Raw genomic sequence first — 16,447 nt, 5'->3', positions numbered from 1 at the left:
CAGCTGTGTATCAATGGCATTTTAGATGAGAGTATCTGAAACATACCATGATCAAGGGTATAAGCTGCTCTGCACTTATTTGCAGTGAGCAAAATACAAATGGAAACTGTGAAAAGTCTATCAGTGCCTTTTTGGGGTTGCACAGGGAATGTAACACATTGCTGACTCAGGCTGTGAGTCTTGCCTGAAATAAAATGCTGACCATACTTCCTGGAATGTCCCTCTGACGTCTGTTTTCTAATCTTAGGTTAACTTATTGGGAAAAGGCAATGGTTAGCAAGCCTCTATTCTGTAATAAAGTAATCGTTGGTAAAGTTGTGTTTTGCATTGATTGAAACATGGGTAAGCAGCAAAAATGATGCACTTACTACTTGATTGAGTTGTGAAAGATTTGAATTGAGCTGGATGTGCTTAGTCGTTTGGGGTTTCTTTTCCCTTCAGTATAAGCACTTGTTTACTTCAAATTGCAGCAAAGATCAGTGTTCTATTCTAATTATTTGCTCTTCACCACAAACGAGGCTCATGTTAGTCAGCAAACACTGTGCAGTCCGTCGTATTTCTTGCTTTTGGAGGAGATTGAGCACATCTGAAGTACAGTTCTGGAGAACTGGGAGAAACTGCCAGACAGCTCAGCGCAGTAATAAGGACACACTGTGTCCTGGCTGTGGCATTTTTAGTTTGTGAGGGAAAGATGTATAAAAACTGTGAAGAGATAAAGAGAAGGAAAAAAACAACAATACTATTGAGTTCAACTTTTATGTTTTGTCTTTCTGATGGCATTAAATACAGTTTGTGCTGTGAAACGTGCATTTTGATCTAGTTACTTCCTGCTGTTTGTCTGAAACAAGTTGCTGCTTTCTCTAAATAAGTTCTTCTGTTATGACATTCTTTTCTGTTATGTTCTAGGTATGATGTCTGCTCCTAGTGGCTTTTCTGCCCCATCTGCACCACCTTCATATGAAGAGGCAGTAGGAATCAATGTGAACTATCCTCATCCCTACCCTGTCCCAGATCCTGGCCTCAGACCAGGTTGGAAGGGAGTGAACCCTCCCCAGTACCCAGAACAGCCCATGCCAACAAGTAGCCCTGGTAAGCCTGAAGCTTGACTGTACCACATTAAAGAGGAGTCAGGTTGTTGTCAGAGGTGCTGTGACAGAAACTGAAGGACTGTGACTGACGGGTGTTTCCGACCTAACTAGGAAATAAGATCAAGCAAGTCTCACAATACATACAGAGCAAAATGACATAAATTACATGCTTTGCCTTTCTGCAGTTTTTAATACAGACCTATTCTTATATTCTATGTGTTCTGCATTAGGAAACATCATGGTGATTTCTTTGTCACTGTGCATTTCAGTGCTCTGAGCCTCAAGTATTTCAGAACTGCGGCTGATTGTAGTTCAGAGGAAGCTGGTTATCTTTTCTTCCTCATTTACCCACTGAATAAACAAAATGTTTCTTTGTTCAGTTACAGTTCAGACGGTGTATGTGCACCAACCAGTAGTAGTGTTCTACGACCGCCCAGTTCAGATGAGTTGCCCTTCCTGTAACCAGGTGATCGTGACACGTCTCTGCTATGAGCCAGGAGCATTGACTTGGCTGTCATGTGGTGGCCTCTGCCTGCTGGGGTAGGTCGATTCATTTGCACTTCACTTTTTTTCCTCTTGTGTGACCTTTTAGAGCCTTCAGCAGTAGTAAAGCCTTGTAGTCTCAGCTTTGTTGCTTTCTCATTCTGACCCTTGGTGGTTTGAAGAGATGGCGTTGGCTGGAAGCCCTGCAGGGCCTAGCAGCAGGTTGATAACACCTAGCTCTGCAGGCACCTGTGTTCGTCTTAAAGCTTTGTGGCACCAGTTTTGCGGATGGCTTTGGTAGGAAAGTTTAAGGAAGTGTTTTTTGTCCTTGACAGAAATGTGGTTTGATGATCTTGTGTATGTAACAAGTGGTAAAGCACTATGGTCAGCATGCTGATGCCGGATCTAACAGCAGAGGAAAGGCTGCTGGGACCAGGACTTGAGCATTAACAGTTAAACTCCCAGTACCCCACATGATGTTATGATGTGGAATACCGAAAACCAAAAATCGTAAAACCTTGACAGGCGTTGTGTTTTTTTCCTTGCAGGTGCATAGCTAGCTGTTGCTTAATTCCATTTTGCGTTGATGCTCTGAAAGATGTGGAACACTTCTGTCCGAATTGCAATGCCCATGTTGGTTCTTACAAACGTCTATAGGCAGTGTGTAAGCACTAAGAGTTGGTTGGCACCTCTCTGAGCCCTTACTGAAGCTTAATGGAGGCTTCATAGTTTTTTTTTCTGTCCTGTCACTGGAAACCAATAAAAATTGATGTTTGTTGCCAGATTGTTTGAATAAGAATTTGCTAAGAATTGATGATTCTGACTTAGGTCTTTTTAGGGCTCGATGGACTGCTCAGTCCTGCACCAGGTGGTGGCTGCTAATTGTTTGCCCCTTTCTGCCTTATGCAAAACAGGTTGCTGATGTTGGTCCAGTTAATCTTAACTCAATTGTGTTGCACACTCTTTGCTTGGTTTACAGTCTTGGCACAGACCACAGGGAGAATGTCTGTAGAGGACTGCATAGCCTCGTGCTTGGTGTTGATGCTAGTGCAACAGCAAAGTTCACAAACTGGCAGGCAATTGCTTGCCTCTCACGCAGGAGCCCCTCTGACGAAGGAAGCAATTTGGTCCCCAGTGTTATCAGTTGGGTACTTTTTTATGAGCACTAAAATTAACTTCAAAACTTTCTGTGAAAGACAATCAAACTTAGAGGCTTCTTCCTTTTTGGAAGCTGCGTTACCAAATGGACAACTCAGGTTATTGTGCATCACTGGTGATTGAATGTAGTACCCGAATTTCCTTGCTAATTTTCAGTCTACTTGTATCTTTACCTTGCAGTAGAGTTGCCTACTCAGAAATTATTAATAGATATTTCTTCATTTTTTTCTTTCTTACTGCTGATTTATTAGACTCATTTTCCAAATAAAAGGTAACTTCTGTTCTCAGAAACCTAAGCTGTATGTGATGGTGAACACAAAAATTAAAGTGACACTGAAGGTTGAAGAATTTAAAAAATGGTAGACGTGGTCTGAATATCCTCTGAGTTCATGTGGGTGACAGCTGTGTGGAGCCAGCAGCCAGGTGTTGGGGCAAAGCTGCGATGCTGACGTTGTGTTCATCTCTGTAAAGGCTACAAATAAATATGGATTTAAAAATGCATTTATTGTTTTTTCCTGATGCGCCTCCTACAAATATTTGGTATATGGTAACTTTTCAGAAATCTTTCAGTGTTTCATTTTTGAAATCTCTGAGTTCTGTGGGTCACAAATGCAATGGCTGGGCCTCATTAATCAGTCCTTGTAAATTGCTGTTGCTTGTGGGTCAGCTGGCAGATGGTTTAAAATGTGTGTCTGTTCATGTGTCCCTGCAGCTACAGCTGGCAAGGGGCTGATGGAGAGAAAGAGGTGCTCCTTCTGTAGCTTTCTGTTCTGGGTGTGCACGACTTGCTCACGTTTCCTGTCGGCTCCCCAGTGATGGGTTTGGTGTTCTCTAAGGCTCTGGGTGGTGTTGCTTTGAAGCTTCTTTGAATTCTCTGACTACGCTGTCACTGATTCTCACATACGCAAATCGTGCCTTACTGTAAAGCCATCTTTTCCCTTGGATTTCACAGAAAATGTTCTTGTCAGTTTACCACCAGAGTAAGACAGGAAGAAGCTCCCGCATACGAAGTGCTGGGAAAATCTGAGGTGGGAGTACCATGATTTAGAAGAACCCCGAACAAAAAAAAAAACCGCAGTGGGCTCTTTGGCTTTGTGCACACAGTCAATTGCATCTCTTTAAATTGCTCTTACGGACTGAGAACGAGACATGCCATGTACTGGTGCCTGCTCCATGCACTTAAACATTCTGCAAAAACTTCTGCTACCCCTTCTGTACTTAAATTTCCTTGGGTACAAAGCCTGGGTTTGCATTTTTGTGCATAGGTTTATCTGTGGAATGCACCGAGGTGACTTGCTTTAAGTTTATTTTAGACAGAGAAATGAAAATGCTTCGTTTGATTGTGTTGAAGTCACTGGTCGTTTTTAAAACTGTTTGCATTTAAAATAAAAACATGCTTGCTTTCTAGTGCTCATTAGTGGAAGATTATAATACTTTGGATGCTTCCAAACATATGAATACTAAAATTGTGTCAAGAAATGTAACTGTGGGTTACATTTTTCAGTGTCTACCTTGAGCCAAGGCTCTGAGAAACTGCATTCTCTGGCTTGCAGCTAAACAGCTCGCACACTGAGCCGGGTCTGAAAGTGTCAGAATGGAAATAAGTGTTTGGTCTTATTAAATGCACTTGCTGAAGCACTTCTTAAACTATCCTTGAATAGTACTTTCCTGCAGCAAGCATAAGGTGCTTGCACTGTGCAAACAGGCAAGAAAACAAGGAGTGACAAGGAGTGCAGTGGTAATGTAGTGATGCCTCAGTAATACCTACTGTGAATGCGCCTGCTGCCTCGGTGACAGCAGGAGTCAGGAGCTGTGGTGCTGCTCAGTGGCTGCAGTCCTGTGGCCACCTCTCACTCTGCAGCGCTGTGTGCTGTCTGGCACCGCATGGCCTCTCCAGCCAAGGCGTGGAGGGCAGAGAGCATGGGCAGGGGTGTGTCAGACAGGTGATCTCGCTTTTCCAACCTAAATGATTCTGAGCCAAGGCCAGCAGTGCGTCTTCTGCCCAGGTAAGTGCTTGGAGCATGCTCAGGGGCAGTAGGCAGCCTGGAGAAAGAGCAGGAAAGGAGACAGATAATAGAGGTCCTTGGCTCTGGAAGAGGTCCCAGCTCTGGCTCCAGGACGACACAGGCACCATGGTAGTTTTGTCTGGGTGAATTGTTAATGACAGCAAGAAGAGCAGTGCTCTGTCTCTTTATGTATTTTCTTGCTGAGATGCAGAAAATGCAGGAAGGTGAGGTTGATACGTGTACATCTTTGTTCTGATGCATTTTTATAAAAAATGAAAGTCTAGTTTAATAAGCAATCTGAGTTATGAGCAGCCTTTCCTCTGCTGTCAGATCCGGCATCAGCATGCTGACCAGACATATTCATACCATTTCCAAAGATGCATAAAGAAGGAGCAGAGGCTGCCCGAAACCCTCCAGCCTCCAATGACAAGTTTGGATTAAGCTTTTCTTGCCCCCCTTCTTCCTTAGCCTTCCAGGATGACGTTGCTGTGTTCCGCTTGGATGATATTATTACCATTACACTTCTGGTTTTAATCAACAGATTCTGAGCATTCAAATTTAGTTATTTATAATGATGTGTGAGCCAAAGGAAATGGCTTACCATGCAAAGGGGATTAAAAAAAAAGCACAAAAAACACCCCAAACTGTTAAAGCCATCACCAGTTGGAAGCCTTTCAAGAAGGTGTTATTAGCAAGTTTCAAAGAGCTGCTATTTATTGCACTGTTTTTAAAAGCATTTCTCGTCATTTAACCACAAGGGTGTGCTTTTGTTTTGTTTTGTTTTTTACAAAAAAGAAGTTGATGTGTGTGCTCAGACAAGTTAATTGTCTTCTGTTGCTCAGTCATGAAGAATAGATAATGGGACACTTGCTGTTCTCCTAGGAATAAATTTAAGTGCAGGTTCTGTGGTGTCAGGTACTCTACCGTGCAGCTCTAGGGGTTGTATTTCATAGCAAATTCACCACTGTGTCCGCAGTTCTTTTATGCAGTGTGATACACACGATTACCTTCAGGGGGACTTTAAGAGATGTGGCTTTGTGGGCTGAGGACCCTCCTGCAAGAGGTGCCAGATGTTGCAGAATTTATTTCTGTGCTTGTTTCACGAGTGATTTGTTTTCTCAGGCTAAGTCATCAGACCATACACTGCGAAACCTGCTGATTTCAAAGGAAATGCTGCTGCTTTTTTGGTCTGAGAATCTAAAAATCTACTGTCAGTGTGAACAGGTGCCTGTGGGTTGGAGGTACTGAAAGGGGCCTGTGCAGGTCCAGGGTAAGTCTGGCATGGGCAGGAGGCTTTCTGAAAGGCCTTTTGTAGGGTTGGCTTTCTTTGTGAGGCTCCTTAATACTTATATTTTGAAAAGAGAAACCTTTGAAGAAGAAAAGAAGAGCCTTTGAGCTCCAGGGCTTTGTAGTGTTAGCAAGGTGTGAGATGGACAGTGCTGCAGGATTTAAACGCATGGTGTGAGCCATGAGGGATCTGAACGTGGCAACAGAGACTTCACAGAAGCACTGGACGACACCACCAACAAAGCAATTTCCATCTCTTGCTTCTCTAGGTGGTGTGATGGCCCTGGGACTGAAGTGTTATATGTAACCTTGGGTGATTTCTCTGATGGGACGACATCAGTGGGGTGGGTGTCCTGCAGCACAGTGCTGTGGGCCTGGGCAGGGCTGGGCTGGGCGTCCCAGCTGTGGCCTTGTCATGCTGGGAGCAGAGCTGGACGACCAGGCTTGGGGCAGCTGATGGAGCGTTGTAGTGCTGAGTTGCAGACCCCCTGTGATTTCTGCTTGTGAATCTGGCTTGAGGTAAACAACAGCCCATGGTAAACCAGAGGGACTCAGTGGGCTTAGATGTGGCAGAAGATAAATCCTAACTTGACCAAAGCAGATTATTTCAGAAGGCCTTGGTATGCCTATGTAATTGAGTTCTGATGGTGCCTCTGTGGCACAGGTGCTCACTGATCCTGTTATGTGTCAGGGATTCCAGGGGAGGGGAGTGACAAGATCCCAGACCTGGACCGATGAGCACGAAGAGCAGGAGGCAGACAGCGAAGCTCTCTCAAGCAGAGGAAAGTCACTATTAGTTAGGTGAACCATGGAGTCCCTGTCTCTGCTGTGCTGTAAAGGCCTGGCTGCTATCAGAACTGCACTTTAGTCTTTGTGTGTGTTCCTTATCTAAATTTCAGCCATCTCATATTTGGGACTTTGGTTGAAGGGATGGGCTGCTCCCTGCAAGATGTCTCACTTGTTTCCAACGGAAATACTTCTCCTTTAGCCCCAAATTAGCCCAAAAGAGTGTTTTTAATATGTGCTTCTGATGAATCACTGGGGATTAATCCCCAGATACAGACTAGGATCTTGAGAATAGCCCTGTGGAGGAGGACATGGGGGTCCTGGTGGACAAGAAGCTCCATCAGAAGAGGGGTGGCCAGCAGGGACAGGGATGCGATCGTCCCCCTCTACTCTGCCCTCCTGAGGCCCCATGTGCAGCACTGCATCCAGGTCTGGGGCCCTCAGCACAGGAAGGATGTGGAGCTGTTGGAGAGGGTCCAGAGGAGGGCACTGAGATGAGCAGAGGGCTGGAGCACCTCTGCTACAAAGACAGGCTGAGGGAGAAGGGCTTGTTCAGCTTGGAGAAGAGAAGGCTGCATGGTGACCTCATTGCAGCCTTCCAGTATTTAAAAGGGGATTGTAGACAGGAGGGGAAGCAACTTTTTACATGGGTAGACAGTGGTAGGCCAAGGGGGAATGGTTTTAAGCTCAAGGAGAGAAGGTTTAGATTGGATACTGGGGAATTTCTTTACGCAGAAGGTGGGGTGCTGGAACAGGCTGCCCAGAGAGGCTGGGGGCGCTCCGTCCCTGGAGGTGCTCGAGGAAGGCCAGGCTGGATGGGGCCCTGGGCAGCCTGGTGTAGTGCCAGGTCTGGTGGCTGCCTGCCTGTGGCAGGGGGTTGGAACATGGTGATCCCTGGGGTCCTTTCCAACCCAAGCCATTCTGTGGTTGATTGTTGGGCTGTTCTTGTCTTTGTTCTTTTAATTTTGCTATGTGGAGATTGCTCTAAGCATTTGCTATTTGTCATGCCACATACATATGTCACTCTGAAAGTAATGCCTCCTATTTATTTCCATGGAAACTACAACAGATCCAAAGAGCACAATAACGATTTTTGATAGAGCAAATTCTCAGCTACAAATCACTATTTTTCAACATAGTCACCACTGTCAGTTATATCCCTCTGCAGCTGCCCTTGGCAGAGCCCCCCTGGGCTGCTCTTCTACCAGGGGGGACCTTTGGGAGGGTGTGAACTGAAGTGGTTTTGCTAACTCCTGGGCTGAGGAGATGATTTTTCTGGCTGTGGGGTTGCGTGCCATCCTTCCACAGTTGTGGAAAGAGCTTCTGGGAGTTGAGCAGAACTCCTCTCCTCTGCTAAGATTGATCTCTCTCAATGTGGAATATTTCTGCAATGAAATGCTCCTACTAGCAAAAGCCTGGAGATGCTGTAAATTATGTTATGACTTGGAGGCCTGCAGTAATGGTTGTAGCAGCTTTGTCTTGATTTCTGGTGTAGTGCAGCAGTTGGCTTTACTGAGCTCTGCGGGTGGAACAGGGGCAGGAGAGGGGGCACCCTGCCCATACTGCAGCTACCTAGCACCCCTCCTTCAGCATGAACAGAGAAATTGATGGAAACAGTGAGACTGTGACATCAGTTCATTACCTCACCTGCAAATAGCAGGTACAAATCCTGCGCTGGCCTCTCGCTCTGAAACTGTGTGTCCTGTGCTAGTTGTTGGATGAAAGATGGGTAACAGCGTGGCCAGCCCAGGTGATGCACATGGCAGTCCCTGCTGCCCCGCGGTGCTGTGCCTGCAGCCCCCAGCACTGCCCACTGCCCCCAGCGCTGCTGTGTGCTGAACTGGCTGTGTGAGGCCTCTGTGCGGTGGGAGCGGCACACAGCTCCAGCAAAATGAGTGCGATGTCCAGAAAACCACTTGGGACCATTTCCACTGGGTGCAGAACTGAATCGTATAAACAGATCAGCTTTTATAATACTTCATTATAGCAGTGCATACTGTTTGAAGTTTATTACATACTCATGTACTAATTCCAGCTTGCTGGAAGGGTGAGGGCTGTTTTAGAGCAAATGCTACAGATTAAGATTAGTCAGTTTCTTTCCTTGTTGGCAAATGTTTCTAGTTAAATGCAGGATGTAGCTGGTGTGGGCCAGTGATGTGTGTGACAAACGCGCTCAGTCACTGTCACAAATGTTCTGTGTTAATCCACTGCAGTATTGGTGTTCTCATGTATCAAACCATCTTGCTTAAGCCTGTGCTTTCTCAAAAGCAAACCACAGCACTGTTTGCTATTGCACAGCCCCAAACTTACCAGGAATACATACAAGTTAATGGCACAAGTGTTTTTTTTTGTTTTTTTTTTTTTTCTCTCTCCCCTCCCTCCCATAGAGATTAAGATTTAATTTTACAGATGGATTATAACTGCTCTTTTAAGTGCCATTCTTTTAGGGACAACTTAACTGATCAGGCTAAGGAGAGGAAAAACCTTCCACAGCAGAATGGATTCCGTAAAGTACGCTATATGCGTTGATTCGTGAGGAGCTGGAGAATTCCATGCCCTTTGAGACCCACTCCAAGGGAAGGGAAGGCTTTGCTCGTCCTTTATGTGGATCTCAGCCACACGTGTGCAGCAGCACCTATCTCTGCGGGCAGGCACTGAGCCCCGCTGGCAGCAGCGGCGCCGCAGCGGCTCAGCACGGAGCTGCGAGCTGTTGGGGGCGCTGCCTCCACCGCGCCGTGCAGCTCCTGGAGCTCCTGCAGCCCCAGCAGCGGCCGAGCACAGCAGGCTGCTGCCATACTCCTGTCATCCCCCAGCCCAGAGCTACTCATTGGACAGAGACAAGACACCAAACCTCAGAACCAGAGGACAAAAGAGGAAAGAAAAAGGCAGATACAGGACAGGTGCGTGTTTTCTTTGTCACGTTACTTTATGTAACTTCACATAACTGTTGCCATAGGAACATTATGCAGGGTACACTTATGGTTTGGCTTTATGGTGTTCTCCATGTACCAAAATCTTACTTAAAGTATTTAGTAAAACATAACCTCTCTCCTCCCTTAGTGCTTCACAGAGCAGGAAGCTACTGGTGAGCTTTCGACCTGTTGCCTGTCTTTGGAAGCTTCTAACTTCAAACAAGAAAGACTTCTGCATCCTTGTTTAGGCAGCTGAAGTCCCCATTACTTATCTTCTGTGAGTACAACAACAGCATCTTCTCACTACCACCAAAAGGAAGATCTGATTTCTTGATTATCAAACACACTCGGTAAGCTGTCAATTCACATGACATATTGCAAGTTAAATAATCAAGTAAAAATTCACTTTAACTTTGCTGTATTTATATACTATATAAATTTTACATGCTATATATTTACAGTGGGGCAAGTGCTTTTTATCTTTAAAAAAACAAAGATCATACTTCAGACATCTCTGAACAACACAGCTTGTATAAACCAGACAGATTATTCAGATGAACTGTATTTAATACAGGTTCCCCACTCATCTCCTGATGCAGGACCAGTGAATAATAAGTGCATCACAGTTTGATAGCATTTAATAATAAAAAATAAAATCACAGTATGAATTTGTCTGTAACTAGAAACTTTAGAGACGAAACAAACAACTGAGACGTGAGACAAGTGATGCTGTAAAAACATATGTAATAAAAACATATGGGAGTATATAAACAGTCTGAGAGATACATTCAGCACTGCATATTCTGATCACTATGTTCCGCCCGCTGAAAACCAGAACATGTTCTTCAATCTTGAGCGTAAATAAGATGTGAAGTAAATTAGTTTCTAGTGTCAGATGCCATAGAAAACGGACGAAGATCTTGCAGAACTCCGTAGTTGTTGGAGAGCTTGTGAAATCTTAAATAAGTCTTCAAATAAAATACACAGACTGTCAGTTGCAGATTTTATAATCCTGTGGTTTTCCTGGTCGCTCTTGAACCAGATGTCGAACTTGGAGTAACAATTACATGAATAACACACAATCAACCTGAGTATGTAATTAAGCAGCATTTGAGATGTTCAATTCCAGGGCATTAGTTTCAGTGAGATATTCACATGGAAATTCACAATGTTCAGCAGTTGTAGAAAGTCTCCACTCTTTTGGATTAGAAGTACATTTTAAAAAAGAAAGTCTCAAGTTTAAAAACTAAGAACAAAGATCTTTCATGGTAAAATTCTTCACAGAAATCCAAAGCACCACTTATGATTAGGTTTTGTTTCCATGGTAATGTTGCCATTTAGATAAAGTCCAAGTTTTGATGGTTAATGTACTTTCATAATGTTGAGCTGTTGGTATAGATGGCTAAAACGTCTTGCTCTTGACTGATAGTTAATGTCACTGATGGCAGCATTGGGAGTGCAAAAGTATTAATGGTGAAAAGGTGTTGGTTCTGAATGATACTAAAACTCACTGTGAGGAATGCTGGGATGGCTAACGTGCTGATGGCTAAAAGGTGTTGGTTTGGGTTGATGGCTAAAGTCACTGACGTGAGTGCAGGGATAGCTAAAGTGTTGATGGCTAAAAGGTGTTGGTTTTGGTTGGTGGGTAAAATCACTGATGTGAGTGCAGGGATAGCTAAAGTGCTGATGCCTAAAAGGTGTTGGATTTGACTTATGGTTATAGTCACTGACGGGAGAACTGGCATGGTTAAAGTACTGATGGCTAGAAAGTGTAGGCTTTGAGTGACAGTAAAAGTAACTGATGGGAGTGTTGGGATTGCTAAACCTTTGCGGGCTAAAAGGTGTTGGTTTGGACTCACGTTGGTTGTAGTCACGGATGGGAGGGCTGATATGGCTTAAGTACTGCTGCCTAAAAGGTGTTGGTTTTGATGGTCAGTTAAAGTCACTTAAGGGAGCACTGGGTTATAATTGATGGATAAAATCACTAATGAAAACAGTGGGATGGCTAAAGTACTGATGGCTAGAAGGTGTTAGTTTTGATTGATGTTGAAAGTCAGTGATGGGAGTTTTGGAATGGCTAAAGTATTAATGGCTAAACGGTGCTGCTTTTGATAGACAGTTAATGTCACAGATGGGAGCAATAGGATGGCTAAAGAACTGCTGATTAAAAGGTGTTAGACTGGATAGATGGTTATTGTCACTGATGAGAGGGCTGGCATGGCTGAGGTACTGATGGCTGAAAGGTGTTAATTTGGACTGATGGTTATAGTCATTGATGAAAGAGTGGGCAAGACTGAAGAACGGAAGGCAAAGAGGTGTTAATTTGGACTGATGGATAGAGTCAGTGATCACAGGGCTGCAATGGCTGAAGTACTGATGACTGAAAGGTATTGGTTGTGACTGATGGTTATAGTCACTGATGGGAGAGCTGGCAGGGCTGAAGAACCGATGGCTAACAGATGTTGGTTGTGACTGATGGTTAAAGTCACTGATGGGAGGGCTGGCGTGGTTGATGTTCTGATGGCTTAAAGGTGTTGGTTGTGACTGATGGTTAAAGTCACTGATGGGAGGGCTGGCGTGGTTGATGTTCTGATGGCTTAAAGGTGTTGGTTGTGACTGATGGTTAAAGTCACTGATGGGAGAGCTGGCGTGGCTGATAATCTAATGGCTTAAAGGTGTCTGTTGTGACTGATGGTTAAAGTCACTGATGGGAGGGCTGGCATGGCTAAAGAGTGGCTGGCATGATGGTTTTTCTTGTGATTGATGTAAAATGATACTGGTGTGAGGGCTGGCGAGCTGAGGTACTGATGACTTAAAGGTGTTGGTTGTGACTGGTGCTTAAAGTCACTGGTTGGAGGGCTGGCGAGGCTGAGGTACTGATGGCTTAAAGGTGTTTTTTGTTGTGACTGATGGAAAATATCACTAATGGGAGGACTGGCGAGGCTGTGGTACTGATGGCATAAAGGTGTTGGTTGTGACTGATGGCTAAAGTCACTGATGGGAGGGCTGGCATGGCTAAAGTATGGCTGGCATTAAGGTTTTTCCTGCGAATGATGGAAAATGTCACTGGTGGGAGGGCTGGCGAGGCTGAGGTACTGATGGCTAAAAGATCTTGGTTGTGGCTGATGGTTAAAGTCACTGGTGGCAGGGCTGGCGTGGCTAAAGTATGGCTGGCTTAAAGGTGTTTATTGTGACTGATGGTTCAAGTCACTGATGGGAGGGCTGGCAAGGCTGTGGTACTGATGGCTCAGAGATGTTGTTTGTGACTGATGGTTAAAAGTCATTGGTGGGAGGGCTGGCGAGGCTAACGTGTGGCTGGTTTTTAGGGTGTTTCTTGTGATTGATGGAAAATGTCAGTGGTGGGAGGGCTGGCGAGGCTGAGGTACTGATGGCTTACAGGTGTTTTTTGTTTTGCCTGATGGAAGATGTCATTCGTTGGAAGGCTGGCGTGGCTAAAGTATGGCTGGCTTTAAGATGTTGGTTTTGACTGATGGAAAATGTCACTGATGGAAGGGCTGGCATGGCTGAAGTGTGGCTGGATTTAAGGCGTCAGTTGTGATTGATGTTTAAAGTCACTGATGGGAGGGCTGGCGTGGCTAAAGAGTGGCTGGCATGATGGTTATTGTTGTGACTGGTGGTTAAAGTCACTGATGGGAGGGCTGGCGAGGCTGAATAATTGCTGGTTAAATGGTGTTCCTTAGATCTGATGGAAAATGTCACTGATGGAAGGGCTGGCGTGGCTAAAGTATGGCTGGCATTAAGGTTTTTCTTATGACTGATGGTTTAAGTCACTGATGGGAGGGCTGGCGAGGCTGTGGTACTGATGACTTAAAGGTGTCTGTTGTGACTGATGGAAAATGTCACTGATGGGAGGGCTGGCGTGGCTAAAGTGTGGCTGGAGTTAAGGTGTCAGTTTTGACTGATGGTTAAAGTCACTGGTGGGAGGGCTTTTGTGGCTAAAGTGTGGCTGGCCTTAAGCTGTTTCTTGTGACTGATGGTTAAAGTCACTGATGGGAGGGCTGGCGTTGCTAAAGTATTGCTGGCATTATAGTTTTTCTTGTGACTGATGGTTAAAGTGACTTACGGAGGGCTAGAAGGCTGAGGTACTGATGGCTTAAAGGTGTTGGTTGTGACTGATGGTTAAAGTCACTGATGGGAGGGTTGGCGACCCTAAATAATTTCTGGTTAAATGGTGTTCCCTAGGACTGATGGAAAATGTCATTGATGGGAGGGCTGGGGTGGCTGATGTTCTGGTGGCTTAAAGGTGTTGGTTGTTGTTGTGACTGGTGGTTAAAGTCACTGATTGGAGGGCTGGCATGTTTGAAGAAGTCATGGCTAAGAGGTGTTGGTTGTGAATCATGGTTAAAGTCACTGATTGGAGGGCTGGTGTAGCTAAAGAAGTCGTGTCTAAAATTTATTGATTGTGACTGATGTTTATAGTCACTCATAAGGCTGGCATGGCTGAAGATCTGATGGCTAAAAGGTCTTGGTTGTGACTGGTGGTCACTGATGGGAAGGCTGGCATGCTTTAAGACCTGATGGCTAAAAGGTCTTGGTTGTAACTGATGGTTAGAGTCCCTGATGGGAAGGCTGGCATGGATGAAGATCTGATGGCTAAAAGGTCTTGGTTGTGACTGATGGTCACTGATGGGAAAGCTGGCATGGCTGAAGTATTGATGGCCAAAAGTTGTCGGTTCTGATGGTTAGTTAAAGTCACAGATTGGGAGTACTGGGTTTTAACTGATCATTCAAGTCACTAATGGGAGCCCTGGGATGGTCTAACTATTGAGGGCTAAAAGTTGTTGGTTTTTATTGATGGTTAATGTCACTGATAGGAACATCGGAATGTCTGAAGTATGGATGGGTAAAAGGTCTTGGTTGTGAGTGATGGTTGAAGTCACTGATTAGGGTGTTGTTATGGCTAGAATATTGATAGCTACATTGTGTTGGCTTTGATGGTTACTGTCACTGTCACAGCGGTCACTGATGGGACCGCTGGGATGGTTACTGTAACGATGCTTAAAGGTTAATGGGTAATGTCACAGATGGCAGCAATGGGATGTCTTAAGTAGTGATGGCTAAATGATGTTGGTTTTCATTGATACTTAATGTCACTCATGGGAGTATTGGGATGGTTAAAGTATTGATGGCTAAAAGGTGTTGGTCTTTATTGATAGTTAAAGTCACTGATGGGAATACTGGAATGGCTAAACTTTTGCTGGCTAAACTGTGTCGGTTTTGACTGGTGGTTAAAGTCACTGATCAGAGTACTGTCATGGCTAAATATTGATGACAACAAGGTGCTGTTTTTGACTGAGTTCAAGTTACTGATGTGAGTGTTGGGATGGCTAAAGTATTGATGGCTAAAAGTTGTGCATTTTAATTGATATTTAATGTCACTGATGGGAGTGTTTGGATTGCTAAAGTATTGCTGGCTAAAAGGTGTTGGTTTTGATTGATAGTTAAAGTCACTCATAACAATATTGGAATGTCTAAAGTATTGATGGCTGAAAGGTGTTGGTTTTGACTGATAGGTAAAGTCACTGATGGGAGTGTTGGGATGGCTAAAGTATGATGGCTAAGAAGTGTTGGTTTTGCTTGATAGTTAAAGTCACGGATGGGAGCATTGAGATGTCTAAAGTGTTGATGGCTAAAAAGTGTTGTTTTGGTTGATGGGTAAACTCACTGATTGCAGCGATGAGATGTCTAAAGCAGTCGATTCTGATGACGTGAAGTGTTCGTTTTTGTTGAAAAGTTGTTGGCTTTGATGGTTGTTTTCATTTGAGTATTGAAGGCTTCAATTAGTAATTTGCATCTGAAAGACAAATAGAGAACATTATTCTCTGCTGTGAGGTTCATGGTGTAGCTGTCTGACTCACTGTCCTTATTTCTAAACAGAGGTCCCAAATCTGCGTGCAGTTTGATCAACTCTGACTGCAGGGCTGATGTGACTGGGGAAGGCTCCTGAGAATCTCTCAGTGAAGTGACTCTATTTCAGTCCTATGCTAGCAACTCTGCTAACTGCACAGAATACTACGACAACACTTTAACAGCAAAGGGCACGTCTTACCTGTAAGTCAGCTTAGACAGCATCTTTGTTTTATTAATCATCTTGTGGCCAACCTGACCAAATCTCAGCTTCAAAAACAGAAGCTTTCAGAAACTTGCTAGAGGACATATGAGTGCAGGAAAATAAGGATTTTAAAACTTGTCCCTTCTGCTTTTTCCTTAAGCCACGAGCTACACCTGGCTCATTTATTCACAGTAATATCAGTCTGGATGAAAGGCACAACCTAACAAGTCCTTCTCAGTCCTTCACTACACCTTCTTAGTCTATTTTTGACTAGTGTAGAAAAACAATTTGCCATCTGTTGGCCAGAGAATTTACTAGAGCCAGAAGAGCATTAGAGGACATCCATTTTTACCTGTGCTGTTGTTCCTGATTGATCAACTAAAACAGAGATATTTAAAAATTTAGTACAATTGGGATTCTTTTGAATTAGCATCATAAGAAGTGTGGTTTTTACAACAGTAATAGTCCTCATTTCTTTTTTTCAGCAAAGGGACAGATATAATATTAAAGCTCACAGTAATGATTGATCAGCCACTCTTCTCCAAAATATCGTATCCTTAGATTAAAACTTCTGGTTGTCAAAATACAATCATGCTCCTCAACAACTGTACTTCACCTTGGGGAAACTTTTGAGTGCCTGAATCCACCCACTGT

General features: G+C 44.2%; 1 protein-coding gene across 1 annotated transcript; it reads left to right on the top strand.

Annotated features, from left to right (window-relative positions):
- Positions 1-908: 908 nt before the first annotated feature.
- Positions 909-2,228, top strand: LITAF (lipopolysaccharide induced TNF factor; the record flags this gene model as incomplete). The annotated part of the gene is made up of 3 exons (XM_079543146.1): positions 909-1,089; positions 1,469-1,628; positions 2,120-2,228. The coding sequence occupies 3 exons, from the start codon at positions 909-911 to the stop codon at positions 2,226-2,228; spliced, it is 450 nt and encodes a 149-aa protein (XP_079399272.1).
- Between the last annotated feature and the right edge of the window lie 14,219 nt (positions 2,229-16,447).

Source organism: Tetrao urogallus (assembly GCF_951394365.1).
Source record: "Tetrao urogallus genome assembly, chromosome: 15".
Classification (NCBI taxonomy): domain Eukaryota; kingdom Metazoa; phylum Chordata; class Aves; order Galliformes; family Phasianidae; genus Tetrao; species Tetrao urogallus.
This window is presented reverse-complemented; position numbering and strand designations above follow the sequence as displayed.